Source organism: Entamoeba invadens, assembly GCF_000330505.1.
Source record: "Entamoeba invadens IP1 unplaced genomic scaffold scaff_1105074725199, whole genome shotgun sequence".
Taxonomy (NCBI): Eukaryota; Evosea; order Mastigamoebida; family Endamoebidae; genus Entamoeba; species Entamoeba invadens.
The window spans coordinates 58,739-73,192 of NW_004440113.1; the positions used below are offsets into that span (position 1 = coordinate 58,739).

Genomic DNA, 14,454 nt, shown 5'->3' on the forward strand with positions numbered 1-14,454 from the left:
TCTTACATTCAACTTGCACTTCATTCCACTCCGCTCGATGAGCCAAACCAACAACCCATTCTTTAAGACTTCAATATTTTGGAAGCTCTGTTGTGTGTATGACCACATAGTTGTTCACACCCTCATTCGGTACTGCTCGACCACTTCGAACGAGTTTTGGGACGCTCTCCGAGACATCCTTGATGCCTCTGGGATATTATATTCTGTCCTTGCCGATGAGCTCCGCGAGGAGGTGATGAACACCAGTTTGTTACTTGTCATGTCCATCACAAAGTATTAAAACATTAGAAGAGCCTCACACACTCTTTCGAGTCAACTCGGGTCCAACGTCACTCCTGTCTTCAGTTTTTAGAAAGGAAATGGCTTCTCTAATGGAGAGACATGTCAACCCGATCATTCACTCGTGTAACACAGACGACATCCAATTGGATTCTCCAGACGAACATGTGAGAACAAAGTCTATAGACACAGTGACGAAATATATTAACATCCACATCACTCGATTCCAACAGATGGCGTCTGAGATCCCGGAAAACCTCCGATCGATATTTGGAATCGTTCGTGACACCGTCGACGAGATCTTCCCCGACTCCGGCGTGTCGACACAGATCCTCTCTGCGTTATTCTTTCATAAAATTATTACTCCTGCTATTATCACTCCAACAAAGTTCTGTTCTTCAATTTCTACACCAACAGACAAGGGAAGACAAACACTCATGCTTTTGTCTAAAATATACCAAACCTTCGTCAATCAAAGCGACGAGCCATTTCCAAAGGAAATTAACTTACACGTGTTCAACGATGCTATTGTCTCGGAATATAAAAGAGTACATGATATGCTCGACTTGTTGAGTTCGTCGACTACGCTTCCAGAATATCACTTCAATAAGGTCGTTTCAAGTCAACTTCTGTTGAGAAGAGTACCTCCTATCATCACTTCATTGGAATCATTGAAGCCTGCAGCAGTCTCTGCAATCATTCAGCCGTTCATAGACACCGGATTTAAAAACCTTGCAGAGAACTTACTTGCACTGACAAACATCAACATCTATCAAAAGGACTTGGCCAAATTGGATTTGAAAAAGCCAAAAGATGTTGGGATTTTTTATGATGAAAGTGAAGAACTGTGTTATACTGCGGTGATTAGAGGATACGAAGATACCGTTAATATGTACCAAAAAAAGATCAATAAACTGACAGAGGAGATATTCAAGCTCAACCAAGTCATTGAAAGACTTGACGCTCCTATTGAGCCAAAGTCGCTTGTTAATATGAACACCTCGCCCTCGTTGACTCCACGAAAAGAAGAAAAAGAGAGTACCAAGACCGTGAATATTCAAGAGTTCTATATATCTGAGAAGATCCCTGATGAGATCAGATGTCGATTAATAACTTTGACAAGTAAAGAGAACCAAATCTACGACTTTATTACTAAGAGTGAAAGTACAACTGTTCTTGGGAAGTGCGAGAAGTTCCTTGGCGTTTACCAGAAAGCTTCGAAATGCAAAATAGAAGATGACGCACCAAAGATCTCTCAAAAAGATAAGGATAAAGAGATTAAAGATAAGGACAAAAAGGACAAGGAGAAAGCCGTTGCCAAAAATAAAAAGACGTGTCTTGGGATATTGAAGGAAGCACACGACAACAGAGAAGCGTTAATGAGTCATCTTGAAGATACTAAACTCACTCAGAGAATCGTTGCACTCACTGGTATTTTGGACGACATTATCTTCATCTTTAACTGACTTATTTAAGTGCTCTTGAGTGTCTGTTATGTGATGACACCAAATACTATTGTTAATAGTTTTTTTATTTATTCTAATAGAATTGCAAATAACAAATCAATTTTTATCATTTTAATAGTATTTTTAATTATAAAAATAATAAAATAGCACTAATTAAATTTTTATTTAATTAGAACAAGAAAAAGTAAAGAACAATGAGTTCAAATGGAATGAGCGATCTCAACGCTTCAATAGCAAGCGCTCTTTCGGCGATTAGTGCAAACAATGCTGCAACATCTGCAACTTCAAGCTCTTTATCTTCAGGGCTACTCGGATCCATTTCTAACAACCTCTTTTCTGGCTCTTCTAGTATCGGAGGAGGGATAGGAGCACCTTCAACTTCAACAACTCAACCAAAAGAAAGTGTCCATGGAAAAGACCCGATTGGGTCATTTTCAAGTGCGGATTTGAATTTAATCAGCTCGTTTTTGAAACAGAAAGCGTCTGAAAATCACTACAAGACTAAAATTGATTTGTCGATGACGAGCGAAGTTCGAAAGCAGTTCAACGACCTTGTAAATGTTTGTTTCAAGACGATTTATCACTGTTGTATTATAAAGAGTATATCCAAAGAACAGGGTACTTAATAATAGGGTGCAAGATGCCTCGAGGCGGAGTGTAGAAACACTATGAAATTACTTAACAACTTATTGGATAAATCAGTGACGACTTCACAATTGTTACAAAGACAAGTAGGGTCTCAGTGCGTATACGCAGACCCTTTCCTCGCTTTTAAATATCAAGACTACAAACAACAAGTTGACGGACTCATTAATCAGATCGAAGCTACATATCAAAGCTGCGCACAAACAGAGTCCGATAACAACTACGACCGTTTGTTAATATAGTTCATGTTCTAATAAAAATACTATAAATTTGTTCGAAGTAAACTTACCACACAGATATCAAGAATGTGTTTGAGACAAATGCATCGGCTTTGAACTACTTAAACAAGGCTGTACATGCGATCAGAGCAGAGATTAATTCTTCAATGACTAGTGTAAGCAGAGCAATGGAGACTGATTGATTTGTTACGTTTATAGTTAATTGAATTATACAATTTTAATATAGATGTATATATTATATCAATATAATTTATAAATTATATCTCTCAAATATAAATTATCATATTTGAGAGATTTTTGTGTTGAGAAAGGCAAAGAATAGGAATTGACTAAACTAATGAAAGATACAAAAAGCAGTTGACGATTGTAGTTTACTAAAAAAATGAGTTGTTGTCAAATAGATCTCCTTCATCTTTTGTTTATTGTCAGTAAAAGGAAATGAACTATATTTGTTTTTCATTATTTTTATTATTGAATTGTTGGATTAAATTAAAAATGAAATAAAATGAATAATTTTTAGATTTAAATAATTAATTTTGTTTTTATAATCAAAAATTGGTACGAATAAAGAATTAACAAAGTTAATTGAAAAAGTGTAAAAATAGATTATTTTATTAATAAGAATAATCCCGAATTTTTCAATCAAAAAAACACCAAAATCCAATATTTGTATCAATAAACGAAAGTACCCGGAATTCAGTATCGAATTGGCTAAAAAAAATTCTAACAATTGATTTCGTTTTTAAAAAAGAATCAATTTTTAGCATAACAAAATAATTCAATCATTTAAACAAAACTGAGAATGGTCATGTAAAGATGAATCATTTGCGAAACTCATTCACATCCGAATTCTCTCAACAACTTTCTCCAAGAATTGTCGTTCACCAAATTATCCCTTCGTGGTCTGAACCAGAATTATTTAGTCTCTATCGATCTGAGGTGTTGACTACTTCTCAAGACACATACTCTGAACACAGTAGAGTATACATCGAAAGATCACTTGCTCCACCACTTATTGATTAGATTCTATTTGATTTACTATATATCTGTTCTAATTTATTTTAATTACATTTTATTATTGTTTGATAGTATTTACATATATTTTTTTTAATTTTTAATAGTTATTAAAGTTATACAAATTGCTATGATATTTTCATTTAATTATAATTAAGTTATTTTGATATGTTATTATATCATGACTAATTTGTTTACAATAAAAATATTATAATTTTTAAACAAAATTAATTTTATTATTATTAAAAATAAAAAAAATAATGAGGAATTACTCATAACAAAATAATGACAATATAATATTAAACTATTATAATAAAAACAATTAACAACTTTTTCAACCAAAATAAAAAATCACAAAAAAAATAAGACAAAATATTAACAATTAATAGATTAATTATTATCAAACATAACACATCAAAGAAAAAGATACTAAACAATAAAAAAAGCCGAGTCAATCCCATAAATATACCAATTTAAATCAATTAAAAAATATATTATAAAAAAACTATACCAAATGACCAATGAAAAGAGACGAACTAGAAAACATCGATTGACAGAATCAATAGTCATGGGTGCATTTGACGACAAACAAACACTCTTAAGCTCTCTAAACCGAATTGGGCTTGTGATAACAGCAATTGTGTTTGCGTTTTTAGCGATTGCTTTGACCGTTATCTCAACTGCATTTACTTCAACACTGACAACCACCAGCACAAATTATTGGCAATGTCTGAACCAAACCTCTTTTAACCGTTCTGTATGCACACAAGGGGTCGATCCATTCCCATCGGGGCCTGAACAAGCGTTCATTCCTTCTAAAGTAGTTATAGGAAGACTCGCTCGACTGAATTATAAAATGTTTATATCATTAAGTGCATCGATTCCTACCCCTTTAACTGAAGCAAAACATTTTACTGTTCCAATCCATTACGCTTTACTTGGCTTCGAAACTATTGGTGCTGCTAACACCACAGAAATTCCGGAATTGACTTCTTCCGTCAACGTGAAGTTTGACTGCGACAAAGGCGCGTGCACAACGGACTTACAACTTCCACAAACTATTGAGTACAATTTCTACACTTTCACAATCCTCCCAGAAAGCTTCCCAAAAGGTCTTATCATCGACCCAACACTCATCGTGCAAACTTCAAACAAAATCTTCACCTTGTGCGAACTCTTTTGGAGAACAAGTTTCATCGTCATCGGCTCGATTCAACTCTGTGTGTTCTTGATATGTATGAGAAAGGAAAGATACCAAGATTGGCTCTTTGAGCAGACGTGTACTGGCTTCCTCTTATATTTCTTAATACTCTTTAACAACCCGATGGTGTATTTGGAATACCAATTCAGAAATTGGTTCTTCTCCTTGATCTCCTCGGTGATGGAAAGTTTTGCGATTGGCTATTTGCTCTTCTACTTTTTAGTCGTGTTCGACTCGTTGCGGAAAAACATGAAGGCGATGAATATGAAATCGCTCTGGTTAGGATTTTTGGTGCCACGCATCGTCTTTTGTTCAATTGTTGCGGTTGCGGTGGGGTGCTTTGTGTTCACCCAAAAGGTGTACGACATCAAGAATTTGATTGCCGGGACTAAAAATGGCGTTTTAATCACTCTTGGCGTTCTAGTCATCTTGATTGTGATGACATACACCTTCTGGCTCTTCTTCTCATTCATCCGAACGTTCACTGAGAGAAAGAAATTGGGAGAAAAAGGACGGAGAGTTATTGGATTTGGGATCTTCACTCTTATTATAGTGTTTGTGTTCACTATTGTGTTGACCGTATTACTGTTTGGTGGTTATGACTCTTCTGTGTTCTACTTGGCTTCTATTGTCTACTACAACTTGTACTGCTTTGCAATGGGATTCTTGATGATCTCATACAACAAAGGTGTCGAGCAGAAGAAAGTCAAACAATTCGTCATCGACAACCCTTCAGAAATTGCAATGACTGTGCAGGACTACGGTGATGACGATGAAATTATTATTAATGAACAAGTCAATGAAGGAGTGCTGAACGATGAGCAAATTTCACTTTGAGAAAAAAAGTAAAACTATTTACGTTCGATTTTGTTGTTACTATTAATACTATTAATAATACTATAAATAATACTATTAATTAATTAATAGTATTAATACTTAAAATAAAATCCTTGTTTTTCAGTTGACGTGTTTTTAAAGGGATATTAATTAAAATTATGATGATTATGATTTTTTTTGGCTTTGTAATATTATTCACATAATAAACCTTTTAAAAATGGGAAATATATCTAATAACCTTGTAATTTCCCGTTTTTGGACAACTTAAATTATGTTCACTGTTCTTTAAGGTGTTAATAATAAATGGGTATATAACAAAAGGCAAATACACAGTCATAATAAATATCTAATGTACAAGAGCAAATACTTTTCTCAACCCCTTTGAGGAATGTCATTCAATTGTTTTGTTCGTTGTAAAAAGTGTTAAAACCTTGATTGTCGTCATCGCCCACCTCATCGCAATGCGACAATTTGACAACAAAACTGGAGGAGATATCATCACACTCTTTCTTTGTCTTACTTTCACTTTTGTCCTCCTTTTTCATTTCAATTTCATTGTTTTGAAGCGTTGTCCTCTTTGCGTTATTTAAAAGAATTTGATTGAGTAAAGGAATTTCTTCTTTTGTTAATTGAAGGTTGAGATGTTGTGTTGCTGAAGTTCTAAATGGTGTGGAGGTGGGGTGGAGCAGTGGGTAACACATATTAATGAGACTTGGGGAAGTCCCATTCCGTTGGATCTTCTGTCTTTGCAACTCTTCTGCGTTGTGGATAAATTTCATATCAATGGCGCTCTCATTCTTCTCTTCTTTGACTTCTTCGGACGTCCACGGATTATTGTGTTCAACCATTTTCCAAAACCCGTTGAGGCCAAACACGGGAAACCCCGTCTTAAAAGTCTTCGAGTGCGACAGTGCGTCCACCATCGCCTTTTTCCAAACCGACTCTCTGTGTTGGAATTGTTTCAAGTGAAAGAAGAACGCGTAATGGGAATGGACAAATGTGTAGATATCATTGACCAACGAAAAGTATTCCTTCGTCGGATCCAGGGAGTGAAGTGATGTGAAGATGACGCGCAGTAGTAAGTTCCATGTCATTTTTTGGTTGGCTCGAAACCCACGACGGCACAATTCGCACGGACAAGGAATGACTTGTGAAAGTGCAATGACGTTTTGAAGATATGCCATAAACAAATTCCTCTCGACTTCTTTTCCTTATATACTCGTCTTTCATGCAATCTCGTTCGTTTTGTGTTGTCTTATGAAAAAAGTCATTTTTTGTTTTTTTGTAAACTGTATTATTTTAAAATGAACTATACAATAATTAACTATAATTAATAATAATAATATTATTATTTTTATTATATAGCACATTTATTTATTATTAACAATGTGAACTAACTCATTAACATTATTAATTAAGATTATTAATACTATAATATTAACATAAAACAAAACAGATACACTCAATCTTCCTAAAACGTTCCATCAAATTCATCTGGGCAGTGGAATGAGAAAATGAAATTTCCGCTCTCGAGCACAGACCCGTTTTGCAGCACTGCACTTGTGTCCTTCCCCTTGAACAATTGATCAATCTTGAGTCCGTTCCTCCCCTTTAAGTAGCACACCCACTTTTTCGCGTCCTTGTCATACTTCACAATCGCATGCAAGTGAGATATACTCTTCGCCTCCATAAACGTCGACAAATCCAGGTCGACGATGTTGTCCCTTCCCTTTCTTCCAATCGTGATTTCTGGCTTCGTTAAGTTGATCATTTTGGTTTTGTTTGCTTCGTTCTCAAAATATGGGTACACCTTTGTCTTTCCCGTTGTGTTCCTGTTCACAGGCGGAACAGCAGCAACGTTGTTTGGCGAAGAGATTGGTGGCAACGTAAGAGATGGAGACATCTCGCTTTTGACAACCTTTTTTGGTGGAAGTTTTTCAGCAAACTCTGGTTGCAACCTCTTTCTCGCATCACCCGGATTTTCAACAGCAAACTTCGTAGCTTCCTTGACGACCTTTTCAGCTTCTTTAATTCCTTCCTTCTTCAATGCATTCAACATTTCCACATTCTTTGCGTCCAACTTGGAATATATCTGAAGAAGTCTTTGCCACGCCAGAAACTGGACAAATGATTGTGGGAAAAGTGACATGTCGAACATCTGTTGAGTCGGAGCGTTGCAGGCGTTACACAACAGATCCGAAGTGACAGAAAGTCCGGCTGGGACACTTCCCATCGCCATTTCCATTTCTTGTCTCCTGAGTGTCAAGTATTTAGAAAAGAGGTTTTTGGTATCATCTGGAATGGATGAGACTGAGGGAACATAGTTGAAGTTGATCTTTTTATCCAACATCGAAGCGTAGAGTAACACAGAAGCCTCATCGATGACGTCCTTTTCCTTTTGAACAAAATGTTCGAGGTACTCTCTTCTGTTCTCTCTCCAGTGGTGTAGGCAGATATAATTGGATTGGCACTTAACTGGGAGTTTGAGGACAATAGGAAAGTTGCCCACTCTATTATTGACAATGGGTAAATAGCAAACCTTAGTCTCATAAGGCTCGCCTTCGCAGAACCTACAGTACTTATAATCTCCAAGAATCATTTCTTCTTGATTTGGCTTAACCTTAGCATCTGGAAGGTTTTCTATCTTCTCCAATTTTTCAACCTTCTCTTCTTTCTCTGTAGTTTCTGGGGGTGCAGACGGTTCTTCTTTCTTTTCAGCAACCTCCACTTGCTCTGTTTTTTCCTTGTCGTTTATCTCCATTTTTTCCGCCTTTTCAATGCCGATCTTTTCGGCTTTCTCAATCTCGTTCTCTTTATTTGGAATTTGATTTTCGAGATTTTCAGTTTTCTCTTCATTTTTTCGTTCTTCAATATTTTCTTTCTCTTGTGGTGCCATTGTCACATTTTCGTTTTTTTCTGGTTCTTGTAATTTTTCTTTTGGTGGCTCTTCCTCCATTTTATCGGATTGAGGTATTGATGGTTGTTCTTTAATGTCTTCGGGTTCTGTCAATGGAGGCAGTTGAACTGGTTTTTCTTGCGGTTCGGGCTCGATCTCCATTTTCGGGTTTTCCAGATCTCCTTTTGTTTCGGCGAGTGGCTCTAAAACGGCTGTGGGCAAATCTGGCTTAATTTCCGGGTTTGTTGGGACCTCTTCCATTTTTTGAGTTTGTTCGACGATTTCTTTTTGTTCGACGGTCGTTTGTTGCAGTGGTTTGAGTGGCTCCAAAAACTTGAGGTCTTTGGTTTCGTTTTGTTGTGACGGCAACTTTTCTGGTGCGTCGTTTTGGTGAGTTTCAAGGGGTGACAAACCGGACATTTCTTCACTTTACAATTCAAGATCTGTTTTTCGTGATTCTATTTTTATATCGTAGGGTTTTTTGTTCAATTATTTCAGTTCGGCAGTTCCCGGGATTCAAAGTCTTTTTTCTCTTTTCCTCAGAATGTGATGTTTTCAGTAACGACTTGTGGCATTTCGATGATTCACAACACAATGTTTTTATTGACACATTTTTTTATATCATTAATAGATTTTTTAATTAATATGTTTGTATTAATTCGTATTAAATATTGGAGTGTGTTTTTTTTGCGCCAAAAAAACAATTTTTTTTATTTCAAGAAAAATTTTTGTTGTCGTAATAAAAGTCATTGTTTTAAATTTGTAAACTTCATTTTTTCATAAACTTTACATTATAATATTAAAACTATATTCAATTGGTTAATTTTTTTTATTATCCACAAAACGACTAAATGAGTCTAATCACAAATTTGAAAATTTAAATTCTGTGGGATTTGAAATAACATATGCAAACAATTTTACCTAAGAACATAAAACTCAATAGATTAAATCAACTATTTTTAACTTTTTCTTTGTCTTGTTTATGGAACATCAATGAGATGAGATATTGGAATCCCGAGCCCATGAAATACACGACGTATCCAAACACCCATCCGATATAATGGGCGAACACAAGGGCATTAAGTCTATAGAGTTCGCCTTGCCATGGAGCTATTCATTACTATTTAAAAACTAAATAATAATAATACAATAAAATCATTACTACTCTTTTATATACAATATAATACAAATAATTATATTTTATATTACAGAATAAACAAACACGAATGTGGAGGGAACATCATGAAAGACAAATTGAGTCCAGTCACATAACTAAATGGCACGCACAAGTAAAAAGCCAATAAAATGAATAAGAAAAGACCGAAAAAGAAATATCCAAAGAAATGTCTGACTGATAATTTTGAGTCATTTAAAGGGAAAACAATTGGTAAAAAGAATTGGAACGAGTGTTGGATATAGTAAAATGGTTTTTCAAAAAAGAGTACATTTTTCTTAGTATCTGGGAACACCAAAGCGAAGAGTGGAATACATGAGCATTGATATAAAAACCCCGTATGTTGTGGTAAAAAGAACAAAACAATTGCTTGGACCAATAAAATGATATGACACGGCATGAATATAGTGAAAAAGATTCTTCTTTGATATTTGTAATACATTTGAGTGACAAAGCAGAAGAGACAGAAAGCACCCAAATATTTCGAATACCACTTCTTAGTGTTGTGACTCTTCTCTTTAGAAGTTTTCGGGAAGATGATCAATGCAAACAATAGGTCTAATAAACAAAAGGGAATCGCAAAGATCATCTGATGAATATTACTTCGCGGTTTGACTGTCCAAAATAAAGGATCGGAACTCGTGACTGAAATGTTGACTAAATAATTCTCAAGAACATCTATTGTTGGTCCAAACTGTCGCTCAACAAAACTGTTGAAGTGTTCCATCGCTTCGTTGCTTTGGGTTTTGTAGTTTATTAACAACTATTAATGTATTATATTTCTATTATAAAAAGTTGTAATTTTTAACTATTATTAATAGTTAAATTTGCTATATATAAGTTTGTTTTTGTCGATGATGTTTTTTTTTACAAATGATAATTTTCTTTTTATTGCCAAATTATTTATTAGATATCTATTATAAAATATATTATATTTATAATTAAAAAAAATTAAATTGATGGCAATTTTTGTTTTTCTTATAGTTATAATATTAGATTTTTTAAATTAGTAAAAATATTATTTATATATTGTTTTTTTATGTCTAAATTTTGTTTTGTTTTTAAATGTAAAAAATTGTGATTGTATTTTTGAAAAAAAATAATGTGATTGTAGGCTAAAAAATTATCGATTTTTCGACTTTGAAAAATAAATATTTCAACATAATATAAATTATATTATTTAAGTTAAAAAAAAGGTTATAATTTTTATCATACTAAAATATTTATCAAACCATTTTCATTGTTTTAGGATAACTTTTCAATTATTTGTTTTATTGGTTTCTATTTACTTTAATTTTCCATATAATTGTTGAAATTTAATTTAATTAAAAAATTAATCAAAAAAATAAACAAAGTCTATTTTGAGGGTTTTTTAAATTTTTTACACAAATGTTTTATAAAATAAAAACTCATCAATAATTAGACATGTGTTGTGTTATTTTAGTACAGATAGTAGAAAATTTGGTGTCAAGAATAAATTGGGTGTCAGATTGATTTTGAGTTATTTAGGGTGGTGATTTTATTTTTTTTTTGTGAGGGGAAAAAATAAAAAAACGAAACCCATTTTTTTACATTAACTAATCCCTAATTTATTTGACACCCAATTTATTCCTGACACCCAAATTTTCTACTATCTGTATAACAAGTTAAAAACAATATATTGTATAATCAATTTGTTTTATTGAAGATGGATCTTTAATACTATACTATAATAAATATATTCTAATTTAAAACACTAGAATTTTTTAAAATTAATTTAGTTATATTTAATGATTAAAATTTAATTACAAAAAATATATAATATAGTTGATGTATAGTTAATTATATATTATTATGATTTAAAAAAAACAGTTAAAAATAGATACACCATTGAATCAATGAAAAACAAACCACATAATTATTTTCAGATAATCAAAAAATTAAAATAGATACCATTTTTAATAACAATTTAATAATAATTGTAAAACAATTGATTTATTTTTGCTTGATAAAGGATTGATAACATTGAAAAAACAATGCCAATACATGTTTTAAGGTCAATTCTTTAAAATACATATTGATCATCAAGTCATCTCCAAATTCATATTATGAAAGTGATACTCTTTGTACTCCTTATTATCACACTCTCTCAGGGTAAAAGGAAGTCCAAGAAGAGAGAAAGTCCACCAAATAATAAGCAAAAGAAAGAGAATAAAGGGCAACTAACTACAACAAGAAAGACTGGCAAAAGTGTTCAAATAAGTGGCAAAGGGAAAAAAGGTTCTTTAAGTATCAAAGCAGAGCGTAGAGACAAGAACACAAGAAGTACGTCTGTTGGGGGTTCTGTCAACTTGAATAAAGCTGTTACTGTCACTGGTTCTGTCTCCAAACAAACCACAAAGACTCCAAAAGGTGTTTCTCGCACAACAAACACCAAAATAGGAACAACTGTTCGTCCCACAAAACGAACACAAGTTCGAGGAAGTGTTGAGAGACGGGAGACCAATGGGAAAAGAACACATTCATACAGTGCTGGTGTTGCTGTGAACCCAACCAAAAATTCAGAAGTAGCTGTCGATTACACCAAAGGTCATGATGGTCGAAGTGGTGTCAAAGTGAGTGGTAAAATCAAACGTGGTCGTGTTGAAGCCGCCGGTAGTGTTGAAATGGGGAAGAGAAGAGGATATAGTGGGTCTGTCGCATATGAAACAAAAAGAGGAACACGGATCGAAGGTTCAGTCAGTTCGTCAAATGCTGGGAAAAAAAGAGAGACAACAGTTGGGGGAAAGGTGTCAACAAAAATTGGTAAAAAAGGTTCTGGTTATATCGGAGTCAGTCATGGAACTTCTTCAGGAACACAAATCGAAGCTGGATATCGACACCAATTTAATGACAGACTCTCTGCTAATGTAGGGGGGTTCCACAATTCAAAAACGGGTACTGGGGCATCGGCTGGTCTTTCTTGGACATTTTAATAGTTAACCATCACTCGTTTCGCTTTTTTAAAATATCAAAGTATTTCTTAATAACAATTTAACTATACTTTTTAATAAATATCATTATAAATTTAATTATGGTTTTTGAATTGTTATTAATTAGGTTCAAACTATTTGAAATTAAATTTTCAAATGGTTTTAATCAATAGTTCATTTACTAGTTTTTTGTTATTTGTTTAATAAAAACAATTGTATGAAAAAAACTATTTTCGGCTTTTTTGTTGAAAAGTTTTAAAATTTGTTAAATAGTGAGAACTATAGTTTCATAATTTGTATTATTATTAACAATAGTTAATCTATAATTATATAATCCTGACGTGGCATTTTTTTGATAAATACTATTGTTATAGTAAAAATACCAACGATATATAACGATATTGTTTTCAAAAAAAGTCAGGTAAACAAAGAATGTGAAGAGTGTCAAATATTTTTTCAAACATCTTAGGTAAAATTTGTCAGGTACATAGTTTTCTTTTCTCACTCTCTTGACAATCTGGAGATTGTGTGTGGAACGAGGCACTTGTGTTGGTATTTAAGCTCCGAAAAAACGAACTAAAACACCAAAAAAGATGTCAGGAGCAGTTGTAACGTATGATTGCATCAAGTCATTCATGAAAGAGGTGCTCATGAAGATTGGAGCGCCAGAAGAAAACGCAGAGATGACTTCAGAGACTCTAGCGAGTGCAGACCATTCTGGGATGTGTACACATGGGATTCAACGCTTTAAAACAGTTTACATTGACAGAATAGAAAAGGGAATGATCGACCCAAAGGCAACTCCAACAATTGTTCGTGAGTCACCAACAACAGCAGTGTTAGACGGAAATAATGGGCTTGGACATGTCAACGGGACAATAGCAATGAAAATGGCTATTGAAAAAGCCAAGAAATATGGCATGGGAATGGTTGTTGTTCGAAATTCAACACACTTTGGAATCGCCGGGTTTTATTCACTCTTGGCCGCACAAGAGGGGATGATGGGAATGGCAGGAACAAACGCAAGATCGTCTGTTGCGCCCATATACGCAGACGAACCAAAACTTGGTACAAATCCACTTTCTGTTGCTTTTCCCTCGGACGAGGCATTTCCTTGGTGCTTCGATGCTGCAACTTCAATCTCTCCAACGGGGAGGTTTGAGAAGTTTGTCAGAGAAGGAAAACAGGTGGACCCAAGTTGGGCTTCAAAGGGTGGAGACACCCCACTTACAGACGCAGCAGCGTTTTTAAAAATGTATCCAAAGGGTGAGGCGTATTTACACCCACTCGGAGGTAAAGAGGAAGTCAATGGTGGGCACAAAGGATATTGCCTTTCAGAAATGGTCGAAATTTTATCAGCATGTTTCTCGACATCAAGTTTCTTGAGCCAAATTGAAGCTGGCGCAAAGACAACTGGAAAGTACGAAATTGGACATTTCTTCATTGCTGTTGATATTAGCACTTTCAGAGATCTCGATGAGTTCAAAAAGAGTGTGGGAGACGTCAACAGAGAGCTCAGAGCAGCAAAGAAAAGACCGGGATACGATAGAATATACACTGCTGGAGAAAAGGAGTATGAAACTTGTCAGTACGGACTTAAACATGGCGTTCACATTCCACAGACAACAGTCGATGAGATGACAGAGTTAAAAAAGAAATATGGTGTGAGTGTGAAGCTTCCATGGGAATAAAATTGATTATCTTTTTAATTGTTTCTTTTTAGTAAGTTTTTTAATATGTTTTAACACCATT

At 34.2% G+C, this 14,454-nt stretch overlaps 8 protein-coding genes across 8 annotated transcripts; 5 read left to right on the forward strand and 3 right to left on the reverse strand.

Annotated features, from left to right (window-relative positions):
- Positions 1–37: 37 nt before the first annotated feature.
- On the forward strand, positions 38–1,745 carry EIN_093390 (hypothetical protein; the record flags this gene model as incomplete). The annotated part of the gene is made up of 2 exons (XM_004253905.1): positions 38–245; positions 292–1,745. 2 exons carry the CDS (start codon positions 38–40, stop codon positions 1,743–1,745), a joined length of 1,662 nt encoding a protein of 553 aa, XP_004253953.1.
- Positions 1,746–1,939: 194 nt separating this feature from the next.
- EIN_093400 (hypothetical protein) lies at positions 1,940–2,811 on the forward strand (the record flags this gene model as incomplete). Its single annotated transcript, XM_004253906.1, has 3 exons — positions 1,940–2,305; positions 2,378–2,618; positions 2,687–2,811. 3 exons carry the CDS (start codon positions 1,940–1,942, stop codon positions 2,809–2,811), a joined length of 732 nt encoding a protein of 243 aa, XP_004253954.1.
- A 1,400-nt stretch (positions 2,812–4,211) lies between these two features.
- On the forward strand, positions 4,212–5,681 carry EIN_093410 (hypothetical protein; the record flags this gene model as incomplete). Its single annotated transcript, XM_004253907.1, has 1 exon — positions 4,212–5,681. The coding sequence occupies one exon, from the start codon at positions 4,212–4,214 to the stop codon at positions 5,679–5,681; it is 1,470 nt and encodes a 489-aa protein (XP_004253955.1).
- Positions 5,682–6,076: 395 nt separating this feature from the next.
- EIN_093420 (hypothetical protein) lies at positions 6,077–6,865 on the reverse strand (the record flags this gene model as incomplete). The annotated part of the gene is made up of 1 exon (XM_004253908.1): positions 6,077–6,865. The coding sequence occupies one exon, from the start codon at positions 6,863–6,865 to the stop codon at positions 6,077–6,079; it is 789 nt and encodes a 262-aa protein (XP_004253956.1).
- Positions 6,866–7,152: 287 nt separating this feature from the next.
- On the reverse strand, positions 7,153–8,997 carry EIN_093430 (hypothetical protein; the record flags this gene model as incomplete). The annotated part of the gene is made up of 1 exon (XM_004253909.1): positions 7,153–8,997. The coding sequence occupies one exon, from the start codon at positions 8,995–8,997 to the stop codon at positions 7,153–7,155; it is 1,845 nt and encodes a 614-aa protein (XP_004253957.1).
- A 529-nt stretch (positions 8,998–9,526) lies between these two features.
- On the reverse strand, positions 9,527–10,478 carry EIN_093440 (hypothetical protein; the record flags this gene model as incomplete). The annotated part of the gene is made up of 2 exons (XM_004253910.1): positions 9,527–9,687; positions 9,800–10,478. The coding sequence occupies 2 exons, from the start codon at positions 10,476–10,478 to the stop codon at positions 9,527–9,529; spliced, it is 840 nt and encodes a 279-aa protein (XP_004253958.1).
- Positions 10,479–11,838: 1,360 nt separating this feature from the next.
- On the forward strand, positions 11,839–12,705 carry EIN_093450 (hypothetical protein; the record flags this gene model as incomplete). Its single annotated transcript, XM_004253911.1, has 1 exon — positions 11,839–12,705. One exon carries the CDS (start codon positions 11,839–11,841, stop codon positions 12,703–12,705), a length of 867 nt encoding a protein of 288 aa, XP_004253959.1.
- Positions 12,706–13,295: 590 nt separating this feature from the next.
- EIN_093460 (malate dehydrogenase, putative) lies at positions 13,296–14,393 on the forward strand (the record flags this gene model as incomplete). The annotated part of the gene is made up of 1 exon (XM_004253912.1): positions 13,296–14,393. One exon carries the CDS (start codon positions 13,296–13,298, stop codon positions 14,391–14,393), a length of 1,098 nt encoding a protein of 365 aa, XP_004253960.1.
- Positions 14,394–14,454: the final 61 nt, after the last annotated feature.